This window comes from Seriola lalandi, unplaced genomic scaffold (assembly GCF_002814215.2).
Source record: "Seriola lalandi dorsalis isolate HSWRI2012SDOR001 ecotype SW California unplaced genomic scaffold, Sedor1 jcf7180002054692, whole genome shotgun sequence".
Classification (NCBI taxonomy): domain Eukaryota; kingdom Metazoa; phylum Chordata; class Actinopteri; order Carangiformes; family Carangidae; genus Seriola; species Seriola lalandi.
Window position 1 is genome coordinate 1,451,520 of NW_019525245.1, and position 24,516 is coordinate 1,476,035.

The following is a 24,516-nucleotide window of genomic DNA, read 5'->3' on the forward strand; positions in this document are numbered from 1 at the left end:
TTTGCGATCTTCATACTCTTTTCTTAAGACACCATGAATCGCTGTTAATCTACAACTACTTCTGTTGTAGTTAAATACTATATATTTTAATATTTTTCAAATATCCGAGATGTTGACACAAATGAAAACAAGCAAACGATGCCAAGGATTATTAAGGGTTTAAACTTTAAATGCTTATGAAGCTAATAATTATTTTACATAATTTGGGGTGTGAAAGATTTTGCCTGCATTAAAAAAAAATCTAAGAGAAATTAATTTACATCTAAAGCACAAAATGTTATTCATATTAAACTTGACAGGAATAAAAAAAGATGAAAATGGAGTCAGCAGTGCAATGAATGTGAACATTGCTTTTAATTATTTTTGGCATGTTTATCCGATTGCTTTAAGTGTAAAGAGACAGAATGGATGAGAGAAAAGTCAACATGATACAAAAAACAAACAAGACAGGGAGAGACTGAAAGATAACCTGATTACATTAAATGTGATTCAAAAATATCAAAGAAGGGATCATTGTGAGTAGCATGTCGCAGATAAGCAGCAGCAGCAGAGGACCATTATTAGCTCCTGTGAACGAAGATGATGATTAACACACAGTGTGACCAGAACTGGACGATGATAAGGAAAAGTGGAAGACCCAAACAGGAGTACAGCCTTTATGCAACACAGAGGGGCATTTCATGGCCCTTATTCAAATGAATATTCCAGCAAGAATTCCTCCAGTAAAGGTGTGTTTAGTTCTTTTCAGTGACCTGCACAGTCCTCAAGCTTTAGGATGATATGCAATAGGAGGTTTTCAGTGTGGATGCAGTTTTACAAACAAACAAAGCATTTCCGTCACCTGCTACAAGGTGTATTATTGAACTGGATCTTTTTCATCGTTTGGTCTGGTTGTTTTAGACAACTGAAGTTTGACAAATCAGTATTCTACTGTAAAGTGTACATAGTATCTTGATGAAGTGCACAATGGTAACCATTTCTGGCAGATTAACAAAAAAGGAACATCAATAAACAGCATTAGAGGTAAATGTTAAAACCCTTCACAAGTTGCAGCTGTCACCAGTGAATGCCTATTTGTTATTTTTGCATGAATGACTCAACAACTTGCAAAACACATCTGCAGAGAAACCTGTCATGAGTGTAGTATGAACTGATGCCAAAGCAAGTGCCCTCATCTCAAAAATATTTTTAAAAAGTATCACTGGAAAATAACAACTTGTGGCAAACAATTGCTGAATTCAACTTACAGCAAAGTCACACAAATGATCTTAGAAAAGACTAGGTCATTTTGATTTTCAAATACCTGAGAGCAGCAAATCTTAGTTATGGCTTCATTTTTAACATTCAGACCTAAAATATTCAAATTTGGAACTACTCAGAAATGTACTATTATACCTCCTTAATGTTGTTGTCCTGACAGGGTTTGATACTCAAGAAATTTGTTTTTCATGATTTTCCTCTTTTTTTTTTTTTTTTTAGATAATTGGTTTCCATTTCATCCAAAATACATGAATGATCCAGAGAAAATACATTTAATACCATACTAACTTCCAAAGTGTTCTTTTTCTGTCATCTTCAATTTGTGAAAATGCTCCAGTTTCTCAAAAAGATCTAAGTTCAGATTTTTAGAAATAAAGAAGAAAAGGAAACCAAAAAGTTTGGCATCACTTTAATCAACTGGAGATGAGGTATTTACTGTCTGTCGGTTTGTGCGTAAGCCCAATGATAAGGTACATTCTCAGAGGACATGTAAAGCACTAGTTACACTTGGACACCAAGGATCTCTGTAGAGGGAAAAACATGTAGAGCAAATTGCAAGAGGCAAAACAAGAAATGTCAACTCATTATTGGTCTACATCTGTTTGAAGTTCATCTTCTGACATGGTTTTGGTTTTGCTTATCTTTTAAAAGCAGATGTTTATCACAAATATGACCTGTGCATGTGTTTCATGTCTATCACAATTATGATAACATCAAACCTGATTTAAAAAAAAAAAAAAAAAAAAGGACAACAGCTCGTCATGATCGTCAAATCAACCTTGTGTTTTGCTTTTTGAAACAGCGTATTCCAATAAAACGATAAAAGGTCATAATGATGGTTTGGACTCAGTTTCAACAAATTGTTATTACACTTAATTATCCCATAATTCCCAATGAATGTGGTTTGCACATTTGCTACTGAATATGCAGTAATAACTCTATGGAATGACTCCATGTCAGAACAAGCACCCACACCTGAACTGAACCACAGTGATAGAGCAGCTGGTTTTATAGAGAGTGAACTCACTGTTCGTTCAGTGCACTGCCGTTTCTTTGGAAGACTTTCCGGACATGATTTCTGCAGACTTACCACTCTCACCACTGAGTGTCACTAATACACCATCGATAGGAAGAAGTACAGCAGACCTCTGGTAATGAGCACAGTATGGCTGCAGGCTGTGAGAGCGGCGCTACATGTCTGCTGACGTATATTATTGCTGATAATGTTCCTCTTATGAGGACAAATGGGGTCCATTTTTCAGCCGGGGCCCCACTTTATCTGGATTTTTACATTCATTATTCTGGTCAGACCCTTTTTTTTGGCATTTTACTAACTTTACAGAGTGTGATTTCAAAAAATAGTGTTTTACCCTTTAAAACCTCTGACTGGTTATTTCTTACAGTATAAAACTATTTCATTATAAAGCGATTTTCTTAGGCACACATGTAATATTAACATTCATTATTTTGATAATTCTTGATAAAAAAAAAAAAAATTCTGCCAGCATGTTAATTCATTCTTACAGCACTAGAGAGCCACAGTAACCTGCTACACTGGAGTGACTATTCAAGTAACACCTTGGAGCCTGTTGATGTGGAGGTATTACACTGCCCAAATAAATTAAGGGAACACTTAATCATCACAGTATAACAACAGGTCAGTTAAACTTCAGGAATATCAATCTGTCAGCACAAGTGATTGTGATTTCACCTGCTTTGGTGCAAATGAAAGTGACAACAGGTGCAATGGAGAGGCAAAAGCAAGACAACGCCCAAAAAGGGAAAGCTTTTGCATGTGGTGGCCACAGACAATTGCCCTCTCCTTATCCTTCCTGACTGATTCATCTCTTGTTTTGTGTTTTGCTAGTGTCTTTGTCACTACTGGTAGCATGACGTGGAACCTGCAGCCCAATCAGGTTGCACAGGTAGTCCAGCTCCTCCAGGATGGCACATCCATACGAGCGGTCGCAAGGAGGTTTGCTGTGTCTCCCAGCACAGTCTCAAGAGCATGGAGGAGATACCAGGAGACCGCCCGTTACACGAGGAGAGCTGGACAGGGCGGTAGAAGGGCATCAACCCAGCAGCAGGACCGGTACCTGCTTCTTTGTGCGAGGAGGAACAGTAGGAGCACTGCCAGAGCCCTACAACATGACCTCCAGCAGGCTACTTGTGTGCATGTTTCTGACCAAACTGTCAGAAACAGACTCCAGGAGTGGGACCTGTGGGACCTAGCACCGTGCAGCTCGATTGGCATTCGCCAGAGAACACCAGAATTTGCATTGGCGCCCCGTTCTCCTCACAGACCAGAGCAGGGTCACACTGAGCACATGTGACAGGCGTGAAAGAGTCTGGAGACACCGTGGTGAACGTTATGCTGCCTGTCACATCATCCAGCACAACCGGTTTGGCAGCGGGTCAGTGATGGTCTGGGCAGGCATATCCTTGGAGGGTCGCACAGACCTCCATGTCGTAGCCAACGGTGCCCCGACTGCTGTTAGGTACCGGGATGAAATCCTCAGAGCGATTGTCAGACCTTTCGCAGGTGCAGTGGGCCCTGGGTTCCTCCTGGTGCAGAACAACGCCCGGCTTCATGTGGCCAGAGTGTGTAGGCAGTTCCTGGATGACGAAGGCACTGACGCCATTGGCTGGCCTTCACGTTCCCCTGACCTAAATCCAATTGAGCACCTATGGGACGTTTTGTATCACTGGATCCAACGCCGCCAAGTACTGCCACAGACTGTCCAGGAGCTCACTGATGCCCTGATCCAGGTCTGGGAGGAAATCCCCATCTGCTGGCTCATCAGGAGCATTCCCAGACATCGTTGGCAGTGCATACAGGCACGCGGGGCCATACACACTACTGAGTCACATTATGAGTTGCCGTGATGAAATTCACACAAGTTGGACCAGCCTGTGATTTCAAATTTTCACTTTGATTTTCGGTGTGATTGTGAATCCAGCCCTCAATGGGTTGATGATTTTGGTTTCCATTGACCGTTGCTACGTCATTTTGTTCTCAACAAATTATACAATGTATATCAGTAAAGATTTTCAAATTGAACAATTTGTTCATCAAGATATGATGTGTGATTTAAGTGTTCCCTTCATTTTTTTCAACAGTGTATTTATTGTCCAATCTCCAAAATGTACCAGAGCTCAATCATTCCTCCTCGCTCTGATTTCACCACTTGGTTTTCATTTCCTTCTCTCGGCTCAGCCGCTGAGGGGGTGCAGGTCCACCCTGACCTTCTCCCCAGTACTCATCATGCCAATAGTGGGGTAGAAGCCTCCTACCGGTAAGGCCACTTCTCTCCGGCCCACCACCTTTCCATTGCGAGTGAAGAACACCTGTTCAAACACAAAAACACAGCAAAAAAGATTATTTAAATGTTTGTACTGAAGCTTTAAGAGTGCTTGGTTTTATATTCCTGGACAGCAACTCACCATGACCTTCTTCCCCTCTAAGTCTTCTGCCTCATCCTCCTCCTCATCTTCATTGTTTGCATACAAGTCATTCTGAACCTCGCTGGGCTTGGGAAACATGTCAAGGTCCCAGTCATCTACGTCATCTGACATAACCCAGACAGCAACAGAAAGCGAGACAATGAGAGGCTGTTTTCAATGATAAACAGAGCTTTGAAAAATGTGGAATCAATATAAAAGATGTTCACCTCCACCATCAGGGTTGAAGTCACGTGGAAACATGATCCCACAGCCCATAATGTCTCCTTCAAAGCAGCGTGGTCCAAACGCATCCCCGACCCCGCTGCCCTGAAACAACTTCCCATCATCTACAAAGGGCAAAGGGTGAAGTTGATTAGTGCTTTTAATCACATACATGAGAGACTGTGATACAATTAAAACACAGGTGCAACTATCAGAACACAAAACATCTGTCATCACCAACATTTACATAACTCTTTTTCTTCTGGCTCCTTCCAGCTGATGGAAGCCAAAGAAAGCTGCATAGAAATCAATTCTAACCTTTTAAATTTTTCATTATCATTGACACGGCTGTCAATAATAATGAAATTTTAACTGTTCTGTCCTTTTCTACCATTGCCAGAAATGTGAGTGATGATTTGGTGCCATTACCAATGTGATCGTTTGTAACACATTAAATGTGTACGCTAAAAAAAGTCAGATAGAATATTAAACACACGGACACTGCCCGTGATGATAGTTGTGCTATAGTATGGATTTCATTTGAATGCAAATGTTTGCAGAGAAAACTCATGGACACATCATCATGCACCAACATTATCAGCCAACACTCACCTGCGTGATAAGCTATGGACCCTCTGCTCCAACCTGGATGTCTGTTTTTAGGGTAGTCCTGTAAATCAAAAGAGAAAAGTATAATCTTAAGACTTGAGTTGATTTCATCAGCTTGATCAAACTACTATATGTCCCCATTTTATTTAATTGATGTGTTTTGTGAGGCTTCAGCCAAGGTTCTCATGATACCTGAAATTCTTAAAAGTACTTGAGTACTTTCCAAATGGAAGGGGGGGGTTTGAGTTGGATTTCACATTATAAAACAGATCTAATTCGAGGAAGTCTCAGTGACCATATAAGCCCCTGTAAGCAGAGCACTGATGTGATGATGACCACAGCAACAAGCAGGAAAACCAGATGTTGGAGGGAAACAGCATGATGAGATAAGACCGTAGGAACACCCCAGAATTAAAGTGATAAGGAATCTGGTGCGTAAGAAACAGAGACAGTAAGACTTTTACCCGAAGCGACAAAAGGGGAAAGGAATGCACCATAAACAATTGCTCCTTTATACATGATAAGCAATCATTGAGTAACTAGTAAGTGTTAAGAATGTGTTAGTCAGAGAAAGAGAATGAGAGAGAGAGAGAGAGACCTTTGTTTTGATGTTTGTAGCAAGAGGTAACACTTCCCATCATCAGACTGATGCGTCTTGCAGGAGATGACGGGGGATGGCGCAAAACCTCAGGAATGACCGTTTGATAGATTTATAATGCTCTACTGAAACCGCAGACACACTGAGAGAAACAATTCCTGGAAAACAATCAGTGAAATGACAGAGCTCTATTCTCCACGCAGGTCTGACCTGGGGGCGCAACATGCCCACACACAGTAACTGACGGCACAGGAGTCAGGAGGAGCTTAACACTGAGGGTGAGTGCAAAAATGATCCACCACCTCCCAGGGACCATCACAGCTGGTGAAACAGCAGTGTGATTAGCATGAGCGACGCTCGATCAATCAGCATCCAATAAAAGAGTACAGAACAACAATATCTGAACCACGCTTCATTTCATATCGATCATTTAAATGACACGATGACTGCGCCCTCAGTGATTATTACGCTGCTTTACTTATATTAAACGGGATGTGTATGATTTTGTTGGAGGCCAAAAGCAGCATCTCTGATGTATAAATATTCAACTCACATCCTCTCAGACCCAAGATTTGGTTCCAAAATATGGATCATCATTTGCTGTCAACATTTCTGATTAAATACTACTCAACTGAGCCAAATTAATCAGGATATTAACCTTAAATTGCGTAGCCTGAGGAACTCTTGAATACCTTTAACCATTTTCTATTTATTCCTTCTTGTGCAGGGTGAGTGTGTGGAAAGAGGAAGTAAAACAAAGAATAAATGGAAAAGACTGAGACAAATAGAACAATCGGATGTTCTCATCTTATCTTATAACTAACTGTGCCATAACTTACTCGCCTGCAGTATTCTAGTTAAGATGGCAGATTAGCATGTAACTGGAACAACATGCTTTCTATGGAAAACCAGATGTGGGGGTAAAATGAGATAATATTTATTCTGTTGTTAGCTTTTCCTCTTTCGGTCATCCATCACTCAAGACTGGAAACAGTGAGAGCAGTGGTGCGTATGAGGGAGAGGGATGACGAGGTGTGAGCAGACTGTTACTTACTGTACACAGAGTGTGTACAGTAAGTAATACGGCGTGTCAATGTCAATGACATGCGATCATTACGGTGGTGACTAAAAGGAGGAGGCTCTTACCCTGCGTGCCAGCCCCAGGGCGATGTAACACTTTTCTCCAGCATCTGTGATCTCCAGTTCATAGTAGTGGAAGCGTGTGTTGAGAGGCCGACGGGCCTGAGCCAGGCCCACGTCCACGATGCTCTTGCCTTTCCCCATGTACTCCAGCAGCTGAGGAACACGCACACACACAAACAAACAGAGGTTGTGACTGTACACAGGAGCTGCATTAACATTCAGCGAAATGTCCTAGTCTGAGGATACATATAGAATTTATGTTAGAACAATAACTGAAAACAATGTTGGGATATACACTGTTGAGTCATTTTTGCAATATTGCTTTCAGTTAAGTAAGTTAAGTAATTAAAAGAAATGCATTATTTTATGCTTTTAAAATTTTAAACTACACCAACTACAACCTCATATGGTCTGGTATGACCAGTAGACCTGCAGCTTTTGGTGGCTAATGTTAGCATATGTTAGCTAACTTTAGGGAAATATTGCGATGTAACTAACGTTACTGAGTCAGTTAGCTGTCTTTATGAGTCCTCCCTACCAGCATTTCACAATAACCGTTTGTTTGTCACTTGTGGCCACAGTGGCAGATATTCAGTAATGTTACATAGGCTCGCTTCAAGCAGCTTTGCTGTCCTATATGGAAACCGGAGGTCCTGCCCTACTTTCAAAGTAGCTTCTGTTCCACTAACCTCCATTGTGCGTAATGCACTACTTTCAAAGTTGCTTCTGAAAGGCTCAAACAGTATGCAGTGGTTAAGGAGGCATTTTACGTTCTGCAATTAATATTACTTGCAAATTTGTTCTAATCCATACTTTTTTAAACGAACCTTTACAATATTTTTAGTCTTTCTTTACTTGTATAGACTAATTGAAGCACTACCTTGTTTTAGTCAAGCAGGTGACTGGAGTTTGGTGACTGTATGTTTAGGTGTGTCAGCTGGACTGTGTGAAACCACAGGTGGACGTTGTTCAAATGATCATAATGACTCAAAAACATCTCAGTTCCTCCAAACAGATACCTGCATTTCACTGGTATTGATAGCATGTCTGCACTGGCATAGCTGCTGCCTCCTCCTCAGGTTGGGACAGACCAGAATCCAACAAAATGAAAGGGCATGTTTTATTCACACGTTACCCTATTAGGGATGTTAGATGATGAGATGAAAAAATAGGTTGCAACGTCATGCGATTCTTTCTTGGAAAAATAGGGCAGGATTTGGACTTGTTCTCCCTGCACTGTACTGTTTGGGTACTAAAAGCAAAGCTAAGGCAACAAGGACAACATAACTGTTTACGACACGCAGCACAGGAAATCAACACCACCAAAACTGAATCCTTTCCAGAGTGACCTTTCTAAATGTCAGATCAGTGGATGAACACATGGGCCCATAATATGCCCATCTGAAGATAACTGCATTAGTCAAAACAAAGCCTATTGTATTCCATGAGTGTCCAGGCTGTTTTGCCCAACATCTCATTATAAACATAGTTGCAGATTTCCCTAATTTCACTGTTCTTTCATAATTAAAAGCAGACTGCATGAGATTTCAAAAATAGACCAATAGTGTTTAAAAATCTGTGATTCCCACTTTAAACCACTATCGCTTCGGCATCAATAACAACACCTAAGATACACATATGAACAGGTGCATCAGTATAAACCTACATCTAATAAATAAACTGCATTTTAAGCCATAACCATTTACAGACTGATTCATTTCTGAAGAACTTGTGTTTTCTTAATACACCTCCTCATCTTTCTTTTTTTAGTATGTAAGCACAACCTCAAGAGGTAAACAGCCACTCTGGTGTTGATACTGCAGCTCACTTCATGTGGATGAAGGCTGACAGTAAATCACTTACTAATCTGTAAACAGCTGTGCCAGTCACAGTATATTTGTAGCCAATATTGGATTTCGTCTGTCTTAATAAACATGAGTGTTTACCACACCTGCATGTCAAGATTTTAAACCAGGGTCCAACAAACGCCTGACCTAACATGCAATCACAAGTGTCAGCAAATTCAGAAAGAATAACCCTTGAAGGTATTGATTGGACAAATGAAAAAGGAACTGCAAATGAGGCTCAAGCAGAAAAAGGAGCTCAGTAACTAGGATGCGCAATAACAACTTGAAATTGACTGTAACTTTTTGTTTTTTTCTGCCCTAAGAGCTTTCATGTAACACGTGCACTTGTGTAATTGATGAGCTGCAGGAAGTTCAGACTGCGGTTTGTGGGCCCTACCTTCACACAGGACAGGGCCAGATTTGTAGAAATAAAGGGTAAATAAATGTGCGGGTGGCATGCAGGTTACTCGCTCCTGCCTGAGGGCTATTCAGCTGCGATCTCCTCCCATCCTCTTTCAGTTCAGGTTTCGTGTGTATCAGCGCCTGAGTCAGACACAAACACTATAGCCCTGCTGTCACAGGGAGGGGTGGAGACCCAAACAAATAGAGGGGGAGAGAGAGGTCAATGAACACCTCTGAGAAAAACATTTTTATTTTTGGTTATCTCTTTCTATCTTAATCTTTTATCAGGTGCTTAGCAACAGCTAATATTTATGTCTGAGTTTCTGTGTTGATCTATCAACATTCGTTTTACAACTAGTCTAAGAGATGTTTTGATAAATTCTTGTTGCATTTAATCACATCAACAATTCTGCATTAAGCTAACTGAGACGTTTTGGAGGCGGACTTGGAAAGAATCTGTGTGTGCCAGGTTGTGGACATTTTAGCCAGAATATACAGGGCTAGGGTTAGATGTAGGGTCAAGGTTCTTCAGAAAGTCTTGGTTAAAAGAGAACTCCCTCAATTTAGCACTGCACTCCTATAACACTGTCTGCCTCACAATGAACAGTTTTTAATAAAAGGATCAAAATCAGTGTAGCAGAACCAGAGATATGGTCTTTTTTATTCCACACATTCTTCTTCCTTGGCAAAACATGGCACCTACATTACCCACAATGCAACTCTAACTGCCAGCAGTTTGGTTGGAGATTTGAAGTGTTATGTTAGGAAACAGCTAATGTAGCCTCAAGCTGGGAACGTCAAAGGGAGATGAGGAGCGGGCTCCTCTTTCTAACGCCACACCCAAAGGTTTTTTAAATTTTCAAATTTGCAGCCGTGAGCCCTAACCAATGTTAGATATCGTGCAGCTCCATCTGGAGCCACAAAAGGCTTTTTACACCTTTTTTTCACATTATGAAACCCAGCACACAGAGTTTGGGATGTTCAAACTACCTGGAGTGATAAAAGGACTCAAACATCAAACATTAGCAGCCAACCTTAATTAAACCTTGCTGATGTACTGTAGAACAATAATCTGGTGTGTGCAGATTCTCTGGTTCATCCACGCACTGATACCAGCCAATCATTACACAGCATGAACCTTCATGAGGGAGACAACCTTTCAAAGTTTGTGTGACCTTTATTCGCAATAAACTTGGTAAAAACTCCAAGTTTTATATATATCTCATTCTTCTCTATGCTTTAGGACTTACCGTGCCAATCACCTTGACGTCATGGAGACGGCCCCAGTCCTCTTCATGACTGTCCACAATCATCTGTCCATCATCATCTTCCATCCCCCACTCAGCGTTCAGGTCCAGCAGAACTTCCTCCCCCAAAGAGTGCATTCCCACAGCAGGGTAGAGAGCTTCAGGAGATGCTGGGATTTCCACGTTGCCAACCTGAGGACACATTCAGATACAGTAATGTTGGGGAAAAGAAAAAACTAATTCACTTGTAGACTTGCACTGGATGAATACATTCGGTGTGAGGTAAAGTAAAACGATGGTGATGGAGTACTTACTTCTTTACCATTCTTGGTAAAAAACACTGTCAGCTGTCCATCGTCAGAGTCCAGGGAGATTCCGCAGCCGATTCTGTCGCCTCGGCAGCATTTTGGACCAAACTGCTGTCCCACAGTGTTGCCATTATACAGCCTGCGGAAAGACATATTCTTGAGAGGTTGAATGGCGAATGAACATTTTGCAGATGTTCAAAGAAAAACTTCAAAGGACAATCAGAAAACACTTCCACTAATAGAAAATGAAACTAAAAATGGCAGATAATCAGCCGCTCATTGACGCCAACTCCCTCTCAGTAAATAAAGAAAACTATACAACTTTTGTTTTGACCTGGATTTATATAAAACTGAATTCTGAGTCAAATTTCATATGCATAAAAATCATTGATGAATTCTGGATTTTTGAATAAAAATCTAAAATATTGGGGCACCCTGGTGACCTGAGGGTGTAAAGTGCTGTACCATGAACCAGAACATCCACGATTTGAATCTAGCCAGAGACCTTTGCTTCCTGTCCTCTCTTTAATGTTTGAGCTCTAATGAATGCATCAAAAATAATGACCCCCAAGCTTTATAATATCAAAAACTACTATTGTAACTTGGTCCCATGCCTTTTATATCGGACTTCCCTGTGATGAAGCCAATAGTGCTTGTGTGATATTGGTTCCTTTCAGTTCCCAGCACTGTGCGACTTTTTAAGGGGAAGTGTTACTGTGTTGTAATGAACTCATATCAATTTACAGCATATTCTTATATAAACACCAGCAAACCCAGAGGAAACCCTCTCAATTGTACAATAAATCCTGTTTTTTGTCACATCACTACAGCTACTCTAAAGGGCCAGTCCAGCATAAATGCGCAGCTTCTCTATATTTGGTCCAGTTCCTAAAACATCAGACCAAGTATTGCGCTCTCACGCTGACTGACAAAGCTCTTACTAAAAGTAGTAAACAGTTTCTGAGAACTGAACATTAAATATGAAAGTGTGCCCTTTCACGACCTTTCCAAATTTATTCAACAGAACCCTTCGTAAACAGACAAGAGTGCTCTGCTCTCGGCTCCTCAGTCTGTTACGTGAACAGACTAAGCGTTCTGTGGGGATGTGAGATCCCTACATCGGATGTATAACATTATTATATTCAGTCTACAGTATATGTAATTGAAATGATCAGTGACACATACTTGCCATCATCAGCATGAAAAGCCACAGAGTGTGGGAGCCAGCCCGGCTGATGGTCCAGTTTGTAGAGCTGTGGCACCAAACCAACAGCGATCATCCCCCTCACTCCTGTATCGACGATGGTCACCTGCAAAGACCACAGGTCGATTTCATCACCAAAGAACAAGAGAGGGGTTTTCACTGCAGTTTAAAACCCTCTTCCTTTTGAAACAACTTTTCTCTTTTAAAAAGGACTCCAAGGACAAAAACAGATTTTCCCCAAATTCACAGTAATGTCTCAACCTTTAGTGTCTCCTTATAGTCTTTAAACAACATGGCGTTAGCAGACTTGAGCATCACAAGGAGGGCAGAAGCTGTAGATATTAATATTTCTTTTAAATAATGTGAGTAGTCATTTTATCCATCCTCTGACACATCTTCAGACGCCAACCTAGAACTTAAAGGAAGCTGTTTTCACATCCAGAGCTACGAGTCATAACACATTATCTGTGGGAGGCTGTTGCATTGTGAGAGTGCATAAGCAGAACAAACTTTGTTGATCGTGAGGAGGCGGAGGAGAGGGGTGAAGTCGAGGTGAAGGACATGTCTTTTTTTTTCTTCTTTTTTTTTTATCAGAATTGATTTTATTTTTATTGTGGTGGACGTTCTCTTAAAAAGATGAGTCAGCCACTGTGATGAATTAAGTGTTTACATTGATGTAATGTTGTAAAAAGTAATATATTTATACACTTTTTTTATATGTTGTGTGCTGACATTTGCTAATTAGCACTAAACACAAAGTATAGAGATGAGGCTCATGGGAATGTCATTAGACATGAACTAAAGGACTGGATAAATACTATTTTGCAGTTGTTGGTCGATCACCAAAGTCGGAGGGATTCATTCAAAGTGGTGGACTGTAATCTACCTCCTAGTTTTATAGTTTTACAGATCTGATGGGAGGAAAATCATATAAGATGAACAGAAAAAGTTTCTAAATGCCCTTTTGAGTGCTGCAGGTTTATTGCTGTTTCTACTCCTTCAGGCTCCACCCCAAACTTTTACAGGCCATTACATTGTATTTCAATTTTGGGTCGGCCCTGCTTCTCTTTTCACCTCATGGAATTTCCAAATCAACTTGAAACTGTGTAGTTTCACTCTGTACACACATGATGGATCAAAGTAAAAACCCTGAAGCAAAGAGCTAGCCTGCACCATTGTTATCATAACTGAATACTGACCATATGACATCATCCCTAGGGAGCCCTAGATGGACGCATTGCAACCAGAGCACTGCTGTCAAATCCAGGGCAAGCAGAGCAGGAAATTTTTAAGTTCTTTCCCATGACCTCAGCAGTGGTCTCCGGAGAGGGAGAGGGAATACGTCCCTTTTTTCTGTGTCAGTGTAAAACATGCAGATGATCTGTAAAATCTACCGTCAGATCAACAATCAGCATCCACTTAACTATCAAGTATTAGCTCATAAACCCCATTTTACGTAAATTGCTTCCTCCCTCCTCCTACGTGACTCCCACAAAGTGAGTCACGTAGCATGAAGCATACGTAAGTATAAAGGTTGAGTTACTGTTTCACTACACATCCGATGTGTGTGTTAGGCAAGTTTGAACATGGCTACTTCTGAGAAACGGCCACTGTCTTCAGATGTTTGTTCACGTCAGCGTCTAGATTACCAAAAACAGTAAAATAAACAAACCAGCACATGATTTGTAATGAGCTGCGACTTCTTTGGCTCGGTGAAAGCAGTCTGTCAGGGCTGAGATAAGAGAGCCAAGTCTGTAGAAAAGTACCACTGAAACTTAAACACACTGTATCTGTGTGTGCAGCAGCTGTTAATGCACTTTCTTCTTTTTTTTTTTTCTGTCGGAGTATACAGTAGAGTGCTGACCCTACTGACAGGATCACAGGAGTTTTACTGGCTGCTGGCTGAAGCAGTTTTCAAACAAAGGGTCAGAATCTGAGTGCACTGGTGTCAACAGCAAAGTCTGGTACATTTTAGCCCCAGAGCAGCAGCTATGACTTGTTGCTGGCCTTTTCCAACAACATCATGTATGCAGCCATCAACTGCACACTTAAGACCTCATTTTGCTGGGTTTTTGTTTTACAATGACAGCCATCTGGAAACATTAGCTAAAAAGAAAGCAGAGACAACTCAAAATCAAGGACTCACTGTTTTAAAAATGACTAAGATTTTCAAATTATTAAGATTGCTTCACTTGTTTATGATGTAATTGAATGTCTGGAGCATGTAGCATGAGTTTTCTGCAGAAAAACGGAACATGAGTGTGATCCTAGTGACTCCTCTAACCGACACTTTTTTTTTCAGGTTTCTTCTCTGATCCAAAAATACATTGCTGCCTCCACTTGTACCAAGGCTTTGCAATAAAGTGATACGATCAAAAAACATTACAATATTTTTAACCCTAATTGAACCTGGTATATTGACTGAACAGTAACTCAACATCAAAGCTGCTCAAGATATAAATACAGATTTGCCAGGCAAGCCTCAGCAGGCAGAGGAAAACCTGTCTGAATTTTAAAAATATGATATTTTTTCTCATTTCTGTGTTGGTACTGAGACTTAATTGCTGAGTCTGCTTCTGACTCGGGCGTAAATGATTTCGGTGTCTTTGACTTGAACAAATCAGCAATTACTGCACACCCAGGCTAAGCACACAATGTAAAAAGAGCTGCCAAGTAATTCCACAAATCTATTTCCAAGCTGAAAGGTCTTTGTTTCTCAGATGCGCACTATTCCCAGGAGAGTTCATGATTTCTTTTCCATTATGGTTCAAAAAGATGAAGGCGAGCAGTCAGACGCGACGGCCTGCCAAGTCTCCTCTCATCACACAGAATGAAGGTGGTGTCCTACATCAATAATATATACTAACGCAATACAGTTAACTGTACATGCTTATCTTAATGATGTACTGTTTTGACAGTTGGTACAAGAAATAAATGCACTATACACTTTCTACTCACTGGAAATGAAACCAGAGATGTGCGACAAAGGACACCGATCACTCTTTACTAAATGCGAACACTTTATCTTTAATTTTGTATCTTGTGCTGAACCTGGTAGTCCAAAGTTGATTTAATTATTTTCAGTTCTGAGGCATGCATTGCATTGTGGGACAGTGGGTGTCACACAAAAAAAGCTATTTGTTCACACATTTAATTTAGTCAAAATCCTCAAGCTTAGATTTGCACAGCAGAATATTACACTTACAGTAAACCAACAATGTGAGAACAAATGAGTCAGCTACATCCTGTGGTAGATGAAAGAAGATCCAGCTAATTAGAACTAGAGTTACTGGGCTAGAGTTACAGTTTGAGATTTTGTCCTAATTATGAGATATGTAGGCCAAATTCATGATGCAGAGTCAAGCAGCGAAGCCAGGAAACTTTCATGTGAAAGTAGATCAGAAAATAACTTGTGTAGCAGTAACCTTTCCTGGATTGTTTTTTTTTTTTGTGTCACTTCTGTGTCAAATGAATAGTCATGAACTGAGAGGAAATCATCAAACTCTTACTTCAAAATAGCGATTTCTTCTCGACAACGGTCTGGCTGCAACAAAACAGCCAACTTCATCTGAATTCCCATGATACCTACAAAGAGATCCAAAAAGAAAAACAAAAATGTTACTCCTGCCAAACACAAGCAAAGTGGGATGCTGATTCAGCAGGCAAAGGAAGGGCTCTAGCATAAAATCTGGGAATGAACCACATGACTAAGAAATGTCTCCAGTTTGACCTCTCGTGCTGGCATTGCTCATCACCGTTACCTAAGTATGTCTCCGTCTCTCAGCATCCTTTTGAGCCGCTCCTTGTATCGCACTGCTCGCACCTCACGAATTTCTCGGATTCGCCTCCTCCAGTTGAGAAAGCGATAATGAAGGTTTATGTCGTCCATGTCTGAAAATCATTACAATCTAGGACACAGGGAAACAAATGAGATTGATTACTGCTTTTGAGAATGTTACCTTGAAAAAAACGGCCAACTAACATTAAATAATTATTCTTAAAACAAAAGACAAAGATTCTAGTGATTGTTCAGTCAACATAATTAGTGAAAAAAAAAAAAATCATCACTTAAATTAATGCACAAGACAAGATGCAGTCTAATGAAAGTGATTTTGAGTCTGAACTTCAGTGATGCTTCCACTGTTGACGCACACAACAAGCAGAGCAATCGTGATAAACAACTCTGGAACAATGAAATGTCAGTGCAGTCGTGAAAGCTGTAAGCGGAAGGAGAGCAAACATCTCTGACCACAACATGGTTACCACTGTTGCCTGACAACAAGAAAGGCCTAGGTTTGATCCTCAGGCCAAACCCTTTGTGTTTGCGTTTGTGTTTTTCCATTTACGTTTAATCCCACATTCCACAGACAAGCAAAGGCCTGGACAGTGACTGTACACTGCCAAGAGGCAGGAACGTGAGTCCCCTATTTGTGTTAGGCCTGTGATGGTCAGGTACCTCCCTTGGGTGTCTTCCACCCCAATGCAATCTGGGACTGACTCAAGCTTAGACACCCAGACTGTGTGGTGTCTCTAACAATTGAAATCAATACACACACACACACACACACACACACACACACACACACACACACACACACACACACACACAGCTTCCGATGTGCAGCTTCAGATTCGGCAGTTAAATCTAGCAAACTACTGGCTAAAACACATTTTCAGATTTGTGAAACCTTTTTAACATCCACAGCAGCGCGGCTGGTATTGTTTTCACCTTGTGAGTGTGAGTCGATGGGCGTCGTGGCTGGTGTGATTCCAACACAAGATGGTCTCTCATTTAAAACCTTTGTTTCATTTGCGAAAACACAAATAGGGCTATTTCACTGTTCTTTTTAGATAAAGCAATAAAAGATTTCACAAATCTGAAACAGTCTTTAATCTAAGGTTAATCTACTCCAGACGTGACAACTCAGGTATAGTGTTCTTTGATCTAGAAGTGGTCTGATGTGGCCTGGATGGGGGATGAAAGAGTTACTTTGACATTTTTTTACTTTCACAAATAAACTGGAGATGGGATCACACCAGCCATAACACCTGTCAACATGTTGATGTTTCGACCCATGAGTACTCAGTAGTTACTACTACATTAGTCAGTACTTATGGGTCAGACCACACCTATCTTCAAACTTGTCTTTAATTTTGATTTCAACTACACGTCTGTAAAGTTTCATGACTGTATCTTGCACAGTTGTGACACTATCATGGTGACAAAATCAGCTGTATTAACACCTGCCAAAGTACTCAAAGCCACCTCTGTGGTAGTTTCCGCTACAGTAGGTGTCTCATGACCACATTTCGCCATGACGACACACATACACACAAGATGAAAATACCAGCCACACGCTGTCGCAGCTGATAATCAGAAACAGTGTTTTAAACAGTCTTTAGCTTCTCTTGGTTATTTTAGTTCAGATTTGACAAGTCTAGGTAGAGTGGTTTTTGATTTAGACCTGGTGTGATGTGGTCTGGTTAGGAAAACTCACTTTCCCCTTAACTGCCAAATCAGAAGCTACCCACACAGTAACATTTTCTAGCCAAAACTTGGGCCACATATAGTGTCTTTTCTGGCCCACTATACACCCCGGTCCTCGCCCCAAGTCTGGTCTAGACTAGCATGATAGTCAGACACTACACACAGATAATCTGGCTGGCTCTCAGCCGACACTGCCTGATAACAGCCAGTATAGGCCTAGAAGTGACCGCTATATGGGTAACCTCAGCATTGTGATTATTCTCTCGATTAACCCATTAATAATTTAGTCCATAAAATGCCAGAAAGTAGTGAAGAATATCTGTCACAATTTTCTAACACCAAGGTTGTGACATTAAATAGTTTATCTGCCTAAAATATTCTGCATTTACTGTGGAATAAAACAGGTAATCCACAAAATTGAGAAACTGGAACTAGAGAATTTGGCAATTTTGTTTGATAAATTACTTTAATAAATAATTAAACAATCATCAGAGTAATTGTTGATTATTTTCTGTAAATTTTTTGTCTGTCTATTTTTTCATCTCTACACTGATGCACTATGATGTGCATTATACTTAAGTACAATTTTGAGATACTTTTGTTTTTCTTGAGTATTTCAATTTTTTTTTTCTATTACTTTATACCTCTACTGCTCAACATTTCAGAGGAAAATATTCTACTTTTTTCTCGACTACATTCATCGGCTAAGTTTAATATTATATGTACTTAATAATATATATTATTCTGAATGGGCCATTCTGCATAATAAATACTGAGGACATGATAAATACCCTACTTTTAATTATAGTGCTTATATATACCTTATATAGCACCTATATAATTATATTTTGATCCCAATACTTATGTAATTTGACTTCAATAAAATTTTGAATGCATGACTCTTACTTTTAACTGCGTTGGGTGTGAGTACATCTCCCACCATTGTACATGTGTAACCTGTTATGCTTTTCCTGTGTCAGGTTATGACGTAGCCAGGGTGACTCAGGTAAACGCACCTTCACAGTTTTGTTGTTCCATTCAAATTCATCACTCAATACTAAAGTACCTAGGTGGGTGGGTTGTTTTTTTTTTACTTCCACTGGATTAAAGGTGGATCATTACACTATGGTAACGGGCTAGTTTGGTTGGTAAAAGCCTGAAAATGTTTTCGGTTCGTCTTAAAACATGAGCAGTGAAAACAAATTATGGCTTCATCTTTGTGAATGATGATGAAAGAAGTCACCAGACCGAATACGACTGAATAACATAGTTGAGGATCTAACAAGTAAAGTGTTTCAACAAAGTAAACAGAAAAGCGAACTATCACCTCATATTGTTATTTGTTGCGTGTTCACTTCTACGATTTACCAATTTACGAGCCAACCTCAAACGTAGCAACACATTTCCCAAACTACAGGGAGGACTCGGTTGGCCGGCTAGCTGTTTTCAGTGTCTCAAACGTTGTCGCGCTGTATGGCTAATAAAATCATGTAAACACCAATGTACCTCACATACCACACTGTTCAAAGCCCCGTTGTCTTATATTGATTCCTTACTGTTTTAAAACTTGTAACGCATCGTCCTCCGGGTTTTCTTCCAATTTTAAGGAGGTGAAGTCTGTCACTTTATGTCCAACCTGCGCTGTCGGAAGTCCCGCCTTCTTAACCAATCACAGCAGAGGAAAATACAGCGTGAGGTCCTTAACCTATGCAGTGCCGTGTGTGAGTGTCTTTGGTTATACAGCTTATGTTCCACATAGGCCTTTTACATGTATTTGACATGAGTACTTATACATCAACCTTAAAAGACTATTCACACAAAAAAAAAAAGGAAACTCAAACTTACTTTTATGAAAGCTTTTTTATTTTGGACAGTAGCCTAATAAAAATGTACACTTTAGTGCTTGGGAGGGCTATCTACTGTTTACTCACTGCAGTTATATTTAATGAGGTAGCTCTTGTTTTAGTTTTGGAAAGGCCCCACAGAGTAGCCTGAAATCCTGCTTTGAGGGCACAAAAAGAAGGATGTTCCATTTAAATGTGCCTTAGAAATAGTCTGGGATAAGCATAAAGAAAAGAACTGTCTCCACCTCATCACCTCATCAATTAAAGAAGAGTCATTTGGCAACCAACAATTCCTCTCCAAGTGATGCAGTATGGCCCTTTCAAGGTTACCATATGTGTTTTATATGTATTTATTAGTAACTGACACTAGGGGTATTGTATGTCTCAGTGTCTTCTGTCTCTCCATGTATCCCAGACTGACTCCCTGATGCTTACATCAGGGCTTTTTAGAGGCCAGATCCTCTGTTGCAGGACTCCTTGTTCTTATGTCTCTGAAGATAGTTGTTTATAACTCTGGCTGTGTGTTTGGCTTGTTGTCCTGCAGCAGAATTCATTTCGGAGCAATCAGACACCACCCCGATTGTGTTGTGTTGTAGACAAGAATCTAAAGTGCCTAAAACCTTTACACAGAACTGTATGTGTATATACTATGGTAGCAAATAAATTATTTTCAATATCAATTAATGTGACAATTATTTTTGCCCACCGCAATTTCCTAGGGCCCGAGCTAACATCAAAATAGTTGCCAATTTATGCTCTGCTGCTCATCTTGTTGTTTACTCAGCTAATCATTTCATCTTTAACATATAATATTATGTAGTAAATTTAGTAGAAATTGAAAAAGGAAATATTTATTGATTTAAAAAAGAAGTGTGACTTTTTGATTGTAGTGATTAACCAAGGTGCCTCATCACACTGAAGCAAAGCTACCAATGGAAACACTATTATCAACAAGGCCTAATACACCAAAACATATAAATAATTGCCAAAATCTATGAGCTGCCTGTGTACCTTTACTGTACGTGACTAATATAAGGCCATGTTTCCACTTACACTGTATTCTCATCGACATTATCAGAGGTCAGGTACAACAGGTTAGAAAACGAGCTGCCAGATCTTTGTGATCCTGTTTTCTAATTTAATGTGTTTGTGACTCACACATGGTGGAATTTACAGGGTGGGACTTTTTGCTCGTGGCTATTAATGTCTTAGTCATCCAGCCTTGAGTGGCACTCCTTCAGCCTCTCAGAGTCGACCAACTCCTCTGAACCTTTAGCCCTGAAGTTACAGACTTTGTAAATCCACGCTGTCAGCAAAGTGTTTGTTAAGTGGTTGCTATTTAAAGAAAAGTCATAAAGTCAAAAACAAGGTGGAAGTAACTAAATACTCTTACTCCCATTGTTGTAACTGGGTATTTTTCTTTTCCATAGTTGCCTTATTCTTAATACTTTATGAGGCCAACTAGTTTATCTATACATTTCTAATCAATGCTTTTAACTGATTGTTGGATGATTTGCTGTATAAAACATTTTAAAGTTATAGTTGAGTGAGGTTGAGTTACATTTGATCATATTCAATAATCTCTTATAGATATTGTATGCAAAAACTTTAGTATATTTGTAGTGGAATAAAAATATTGAGCAGCATAAAATGGAAGTATTTACGTAAATTTCTACTGTAAAATTACATATACAGCACTTGAATAAATATACTGAGATTTAAGTTGTTTTAAGTTGTACTTATTTATACTGGAGTTGATGATTTAAGTTCTCAACTTCAATTACTGGTGACTGATTATAAGAGATTTTCTTTTAAATTCTGATGGAAAGCATATATTTTTTATTATCACCAGCAATAAAACATCAACAGTGAATTTCTTATCTGCTGAGTTACAATTAGTTGGTCACATGAAAGTGTCAGCTCTGGAAATGAATTATCCTCAAAGAGAGAGCAACGGAGCAGCACACACAGCAATCAGTGGAGAAAAACATTACTATCCTGCAGGATGACAAACAACAAATGGTATGAGCATGCGTGAGTGTGTATGTGTCAGAGACAAGGGGAAACGGGGTGTGCTCTGCTGTGTGGAAATGAGAAGGAAAGCTAACATTCTCCATCACGTACCCTCCCATACCTTTCCCCGCTGGTTTGGGCTCTTTAAAAGCTGCTGCCAGTGGTGTCTGTCAGCCTCATTATCACTTTGTCTTGGCTTGAGGGAATTATATAACCCTTTTGACACACAGACAAACTGCAGTCTGTGGAACTAAACAGAGATAGTGCAAAACAGGGAACAGAGTTAGAATAGGAAGTCTTAATAGAAAACAGAGACTGGACTGTTAACATCTATTAGTGGACAACTTTCAGAGTAAGATGCTTCTGTATTTAAACATCCTGGTAATGCTCCTCCTGCAGCCGGCTCTGTCAAGCCCAGTGCCGCTGACCACACCGTCCAGAGGATGTCCCGGCTGTAAAGCAAAGACCTCACAGAGTCAGCCGTCTGTAGATTTCAACAACACCGTTCTGGCTGTTGGAGAACCATGTGGGGTCTACACAGTGAGCTGTGCCCACGGTCTGCGTTGTGCACCTCCAGATGATGAGCCGAGGCCTCTCCGTGCCCTGCTGGAGGGCAAAGGAGTCTGCAGTAATGCCAGCAGCGCCAACCCGACTGAACAGACCAACACTGCAGGTAAGTCCCACACAGCACTTTATGGCTGGATGGTGATGTGAATGCATGGATGAAGCAGAGTTGTTCAGTGGGTGAGACACAGTGGTGGATTTTCAGCTTCATCTCACCCTTTGCTGATTTTATTTGTGGATTTTTGACAGGGTTACATACTTTAATTTCACTTTAAATCAACATAGGGACATTCAACAAATCTCCCTGTGACATGATTATGAGTTTGTTATGGTCAAGAGAAAATCTGAACAGAGAAACACCCTTGTTTTTAAATTTTTTTTTCCATGGCTCAACTGCTTAGTCCTGCAGCAGCTGGGAAATAAAAATATCAGAAGAGAGAGATGTAGTGAAAAATGCTTTTATGGCTCAGTGACAGTTTTTTGAGTTTTTGAGGAGTTAATAAAAAAAGAGTAATTGGAGCTGACCTCACAGTCAGAGGAATTTTGTGTTGTTCCACTTCCAATATTCACATGGTAATAAGTGATAGATGCTAAATATTTACGCCTATTTCTAATTCTAGATCCAGGACCCACTGAGGATCCAGAGGAGGTAAAAAAAAATCCTCTTCATCTGCCTCAGTGAAATAGTACATCACTAACCTGGAATCAGACATGCACTTACATGTATCTGTTGAACCCTTCCTACAGGCGCCATGTCGTAAGCTGCTAACAACACTCATCCAAGGTCTGGATGCCCATTTATTTAAGTCAAATCATGATATCTACATGCCCAACTGTGACAAGCGTGGTTTCTTCAGAAAGAAGCAGGTGAGTTTAATCTAAGATGCACTATAAGAGATCATTGAAACAATATCATGTGGTTGGAGGTGTGGTTGTATTTGCAGCTCCACATGAAAGCTTCACTGTCTGTTTGCTTGCTCTGTTTGTGCAGTGTTGGTCGTCACGAGGTAAGCAGCGTGGCAAGTGTTGGTGTGTGGACGAGAACGGCATGCCGGTCTCCTCAAACACCAAACAGAAAGGCAGCCTGAGTTGTTAAAATGCATAAAGCCTGGACTAAAGCAGAGCAGGCTGCAGCTTCGTTACCAGTGTGAGATAAAGATGAAGGAACACCACACAGAGTTTAAAGGAAGTGAAAATGGTGCCTCACTTTTCACTCTCCATCCACCAGAAGCAGCTCTCCACCAATGAAAATCTGTTTCAAAATCAGGTGTATCTTTGTCTCCTTGCGCCCTCTACTGAACATATCAAGACTGTCTTCATCTGACGTGTCACATTGGAGCGAGACATCCTACAGAGACAACCTGTCTCTTCATTTAACTCTGCAATAACTTTCAGGAACTGCACCTACAGTCTGGGCTGCACATTTTCAAGGGGTTTACTTCTAAGTTTCAAGATTTTAACATTTTATCTGATTACAAGTTTTCTATATAGGAATAGTTGGAAACATGTTTTTTTTTTTACATTACTGTATATACAGTATATCATACATAAGGTTCAGGTGTAGTTTAGTCTTTTGTATGTACTCAATCCTATTTATATATTTTTCAGTATTTTCTTTTTTACTTTGAAACCACTGTAACTGTATTACTGTAATTTCTGTACATAATCTATAGATGTAATCCTATTTATGTTACTTTGAATATGGTATTTTATTTATAGTATTATGTTATTTCCACTACTTTGAATCGTCCATAAGAGCAAACACTAGACATTTCTATGTTTGTAAGCACAAACTTACATGGCAGCATTGTTTTGTTTTTTTTATCCTTTGGCTATTAGGTTTAGATTTAGATTCACGTAGGAAGGAAGGAGGAAGTGATTTTAAAAAGAATACAAACTTAAGACCAATAAAGATGGACAGTATTACGAAATATTCCTTAACAGACTTCATCTGTTTTATTGTTGAGTTTCTGAATTGTTATAATAAAGAATAAAAATCACTGAGTTATAATTTTTTGGAAATAAAAATAAATTTTCTCACAAAGTAAGTTCCATCTAGTCCATTAGATGAAGCATAAGGCAGAACTTGCAAGACTTCTCAGGATAAGAATCTCACATGTGGCTAGATGCATGATTGAAGGTAACAGATAACATGTAACATGACTACAGAACTGTGAGTGTCACTTAGCAAAAGGTATTTTTATCAGTAACCCACACACCTGCGTATAATATCTGAAAGATTGTAAAGTCTCAGCATTTTGGAGCCTCCTGTAACCATTATGGAGAGAACAAATGTTTGGCTGCAGTAAAGCAATATGACAGT

At 39.9% G+C, this 24,516-nt stretch overlaps 2 protein-coding genes across 3 annotated transcripts; one reads left to right on the forward strand and one right to left on the reverse strand.

Moving 5' to 3' along the window:
• Positions 1-330: 330 nt before the first annotated feature.
• LOC111667657 (SPRY domain-containing protein 3-like) lies at positions 331-19,429 on the reverse strand. Of its 2 annotated transcripts, XM_023423397.2 has the most exons (11): positions 19,329-19,429; positions 16,046-16,192; positions 15,794-15,869; positions 12,266-12,390; positions 11,087-11,219; positions 10,776-10,964; positions 7,280-7,429; positions 5,539-5,596; positions 4,932-5,051; positions 4,705-4,829; positions 331-4,608 (listed from the first exon to the last, which is right to left on the reverse strand). In XM_023423397.2, the coding sequence occupies exons 2-11, from the start codon at positions 16,171-16,173 to the stop codon at positions 4,474-4,476; spliced, it is 1,239 nt and encodes a 412-aa protein (XP_023279165.1). In that variant the 5' UTR covers positions 16,174-16,192; positions 19,329-19,429; the 3' UTR covers positions 331-4,473. The 2 variants fall into 2 exon arrangements, with proteins under 2 accessions (XP_023279165.1, XP_087034750.1); XM_087178624.1 differs by lacking the exons at positions 15,794-15,869; positions 16,046-16,192; positions 19,329-19,429 and adding an exon at positions 12,546-13,379.
• A 2,306-nt stretch (positions 19,430-21,735) lies between these two features.
• Positions 21,736-24,193, forward strand: LOC111667724 (insulin-like growth factor-binding protein 6). Its single transcript, XM_023423486.2, has 4 exons — positions 21,736-22,302; positions 22,814-22,842; positions 22,941-23,060; positions 23,185-24,193. The coding sequence occupies exons 1-4, from the start codon at positions 21,987-21,989 to the stop codon at positions 23,287-23,289; spliced, it is 570 nt and encodes a 189-aa protein (XP_023279254.1). The 5' UTR covers positions 21,736-21,986; the 3' UTR covers positions 23,290-24,193.
• Positions 24,194-24,516: the final 323 nt, after the last annotated feature.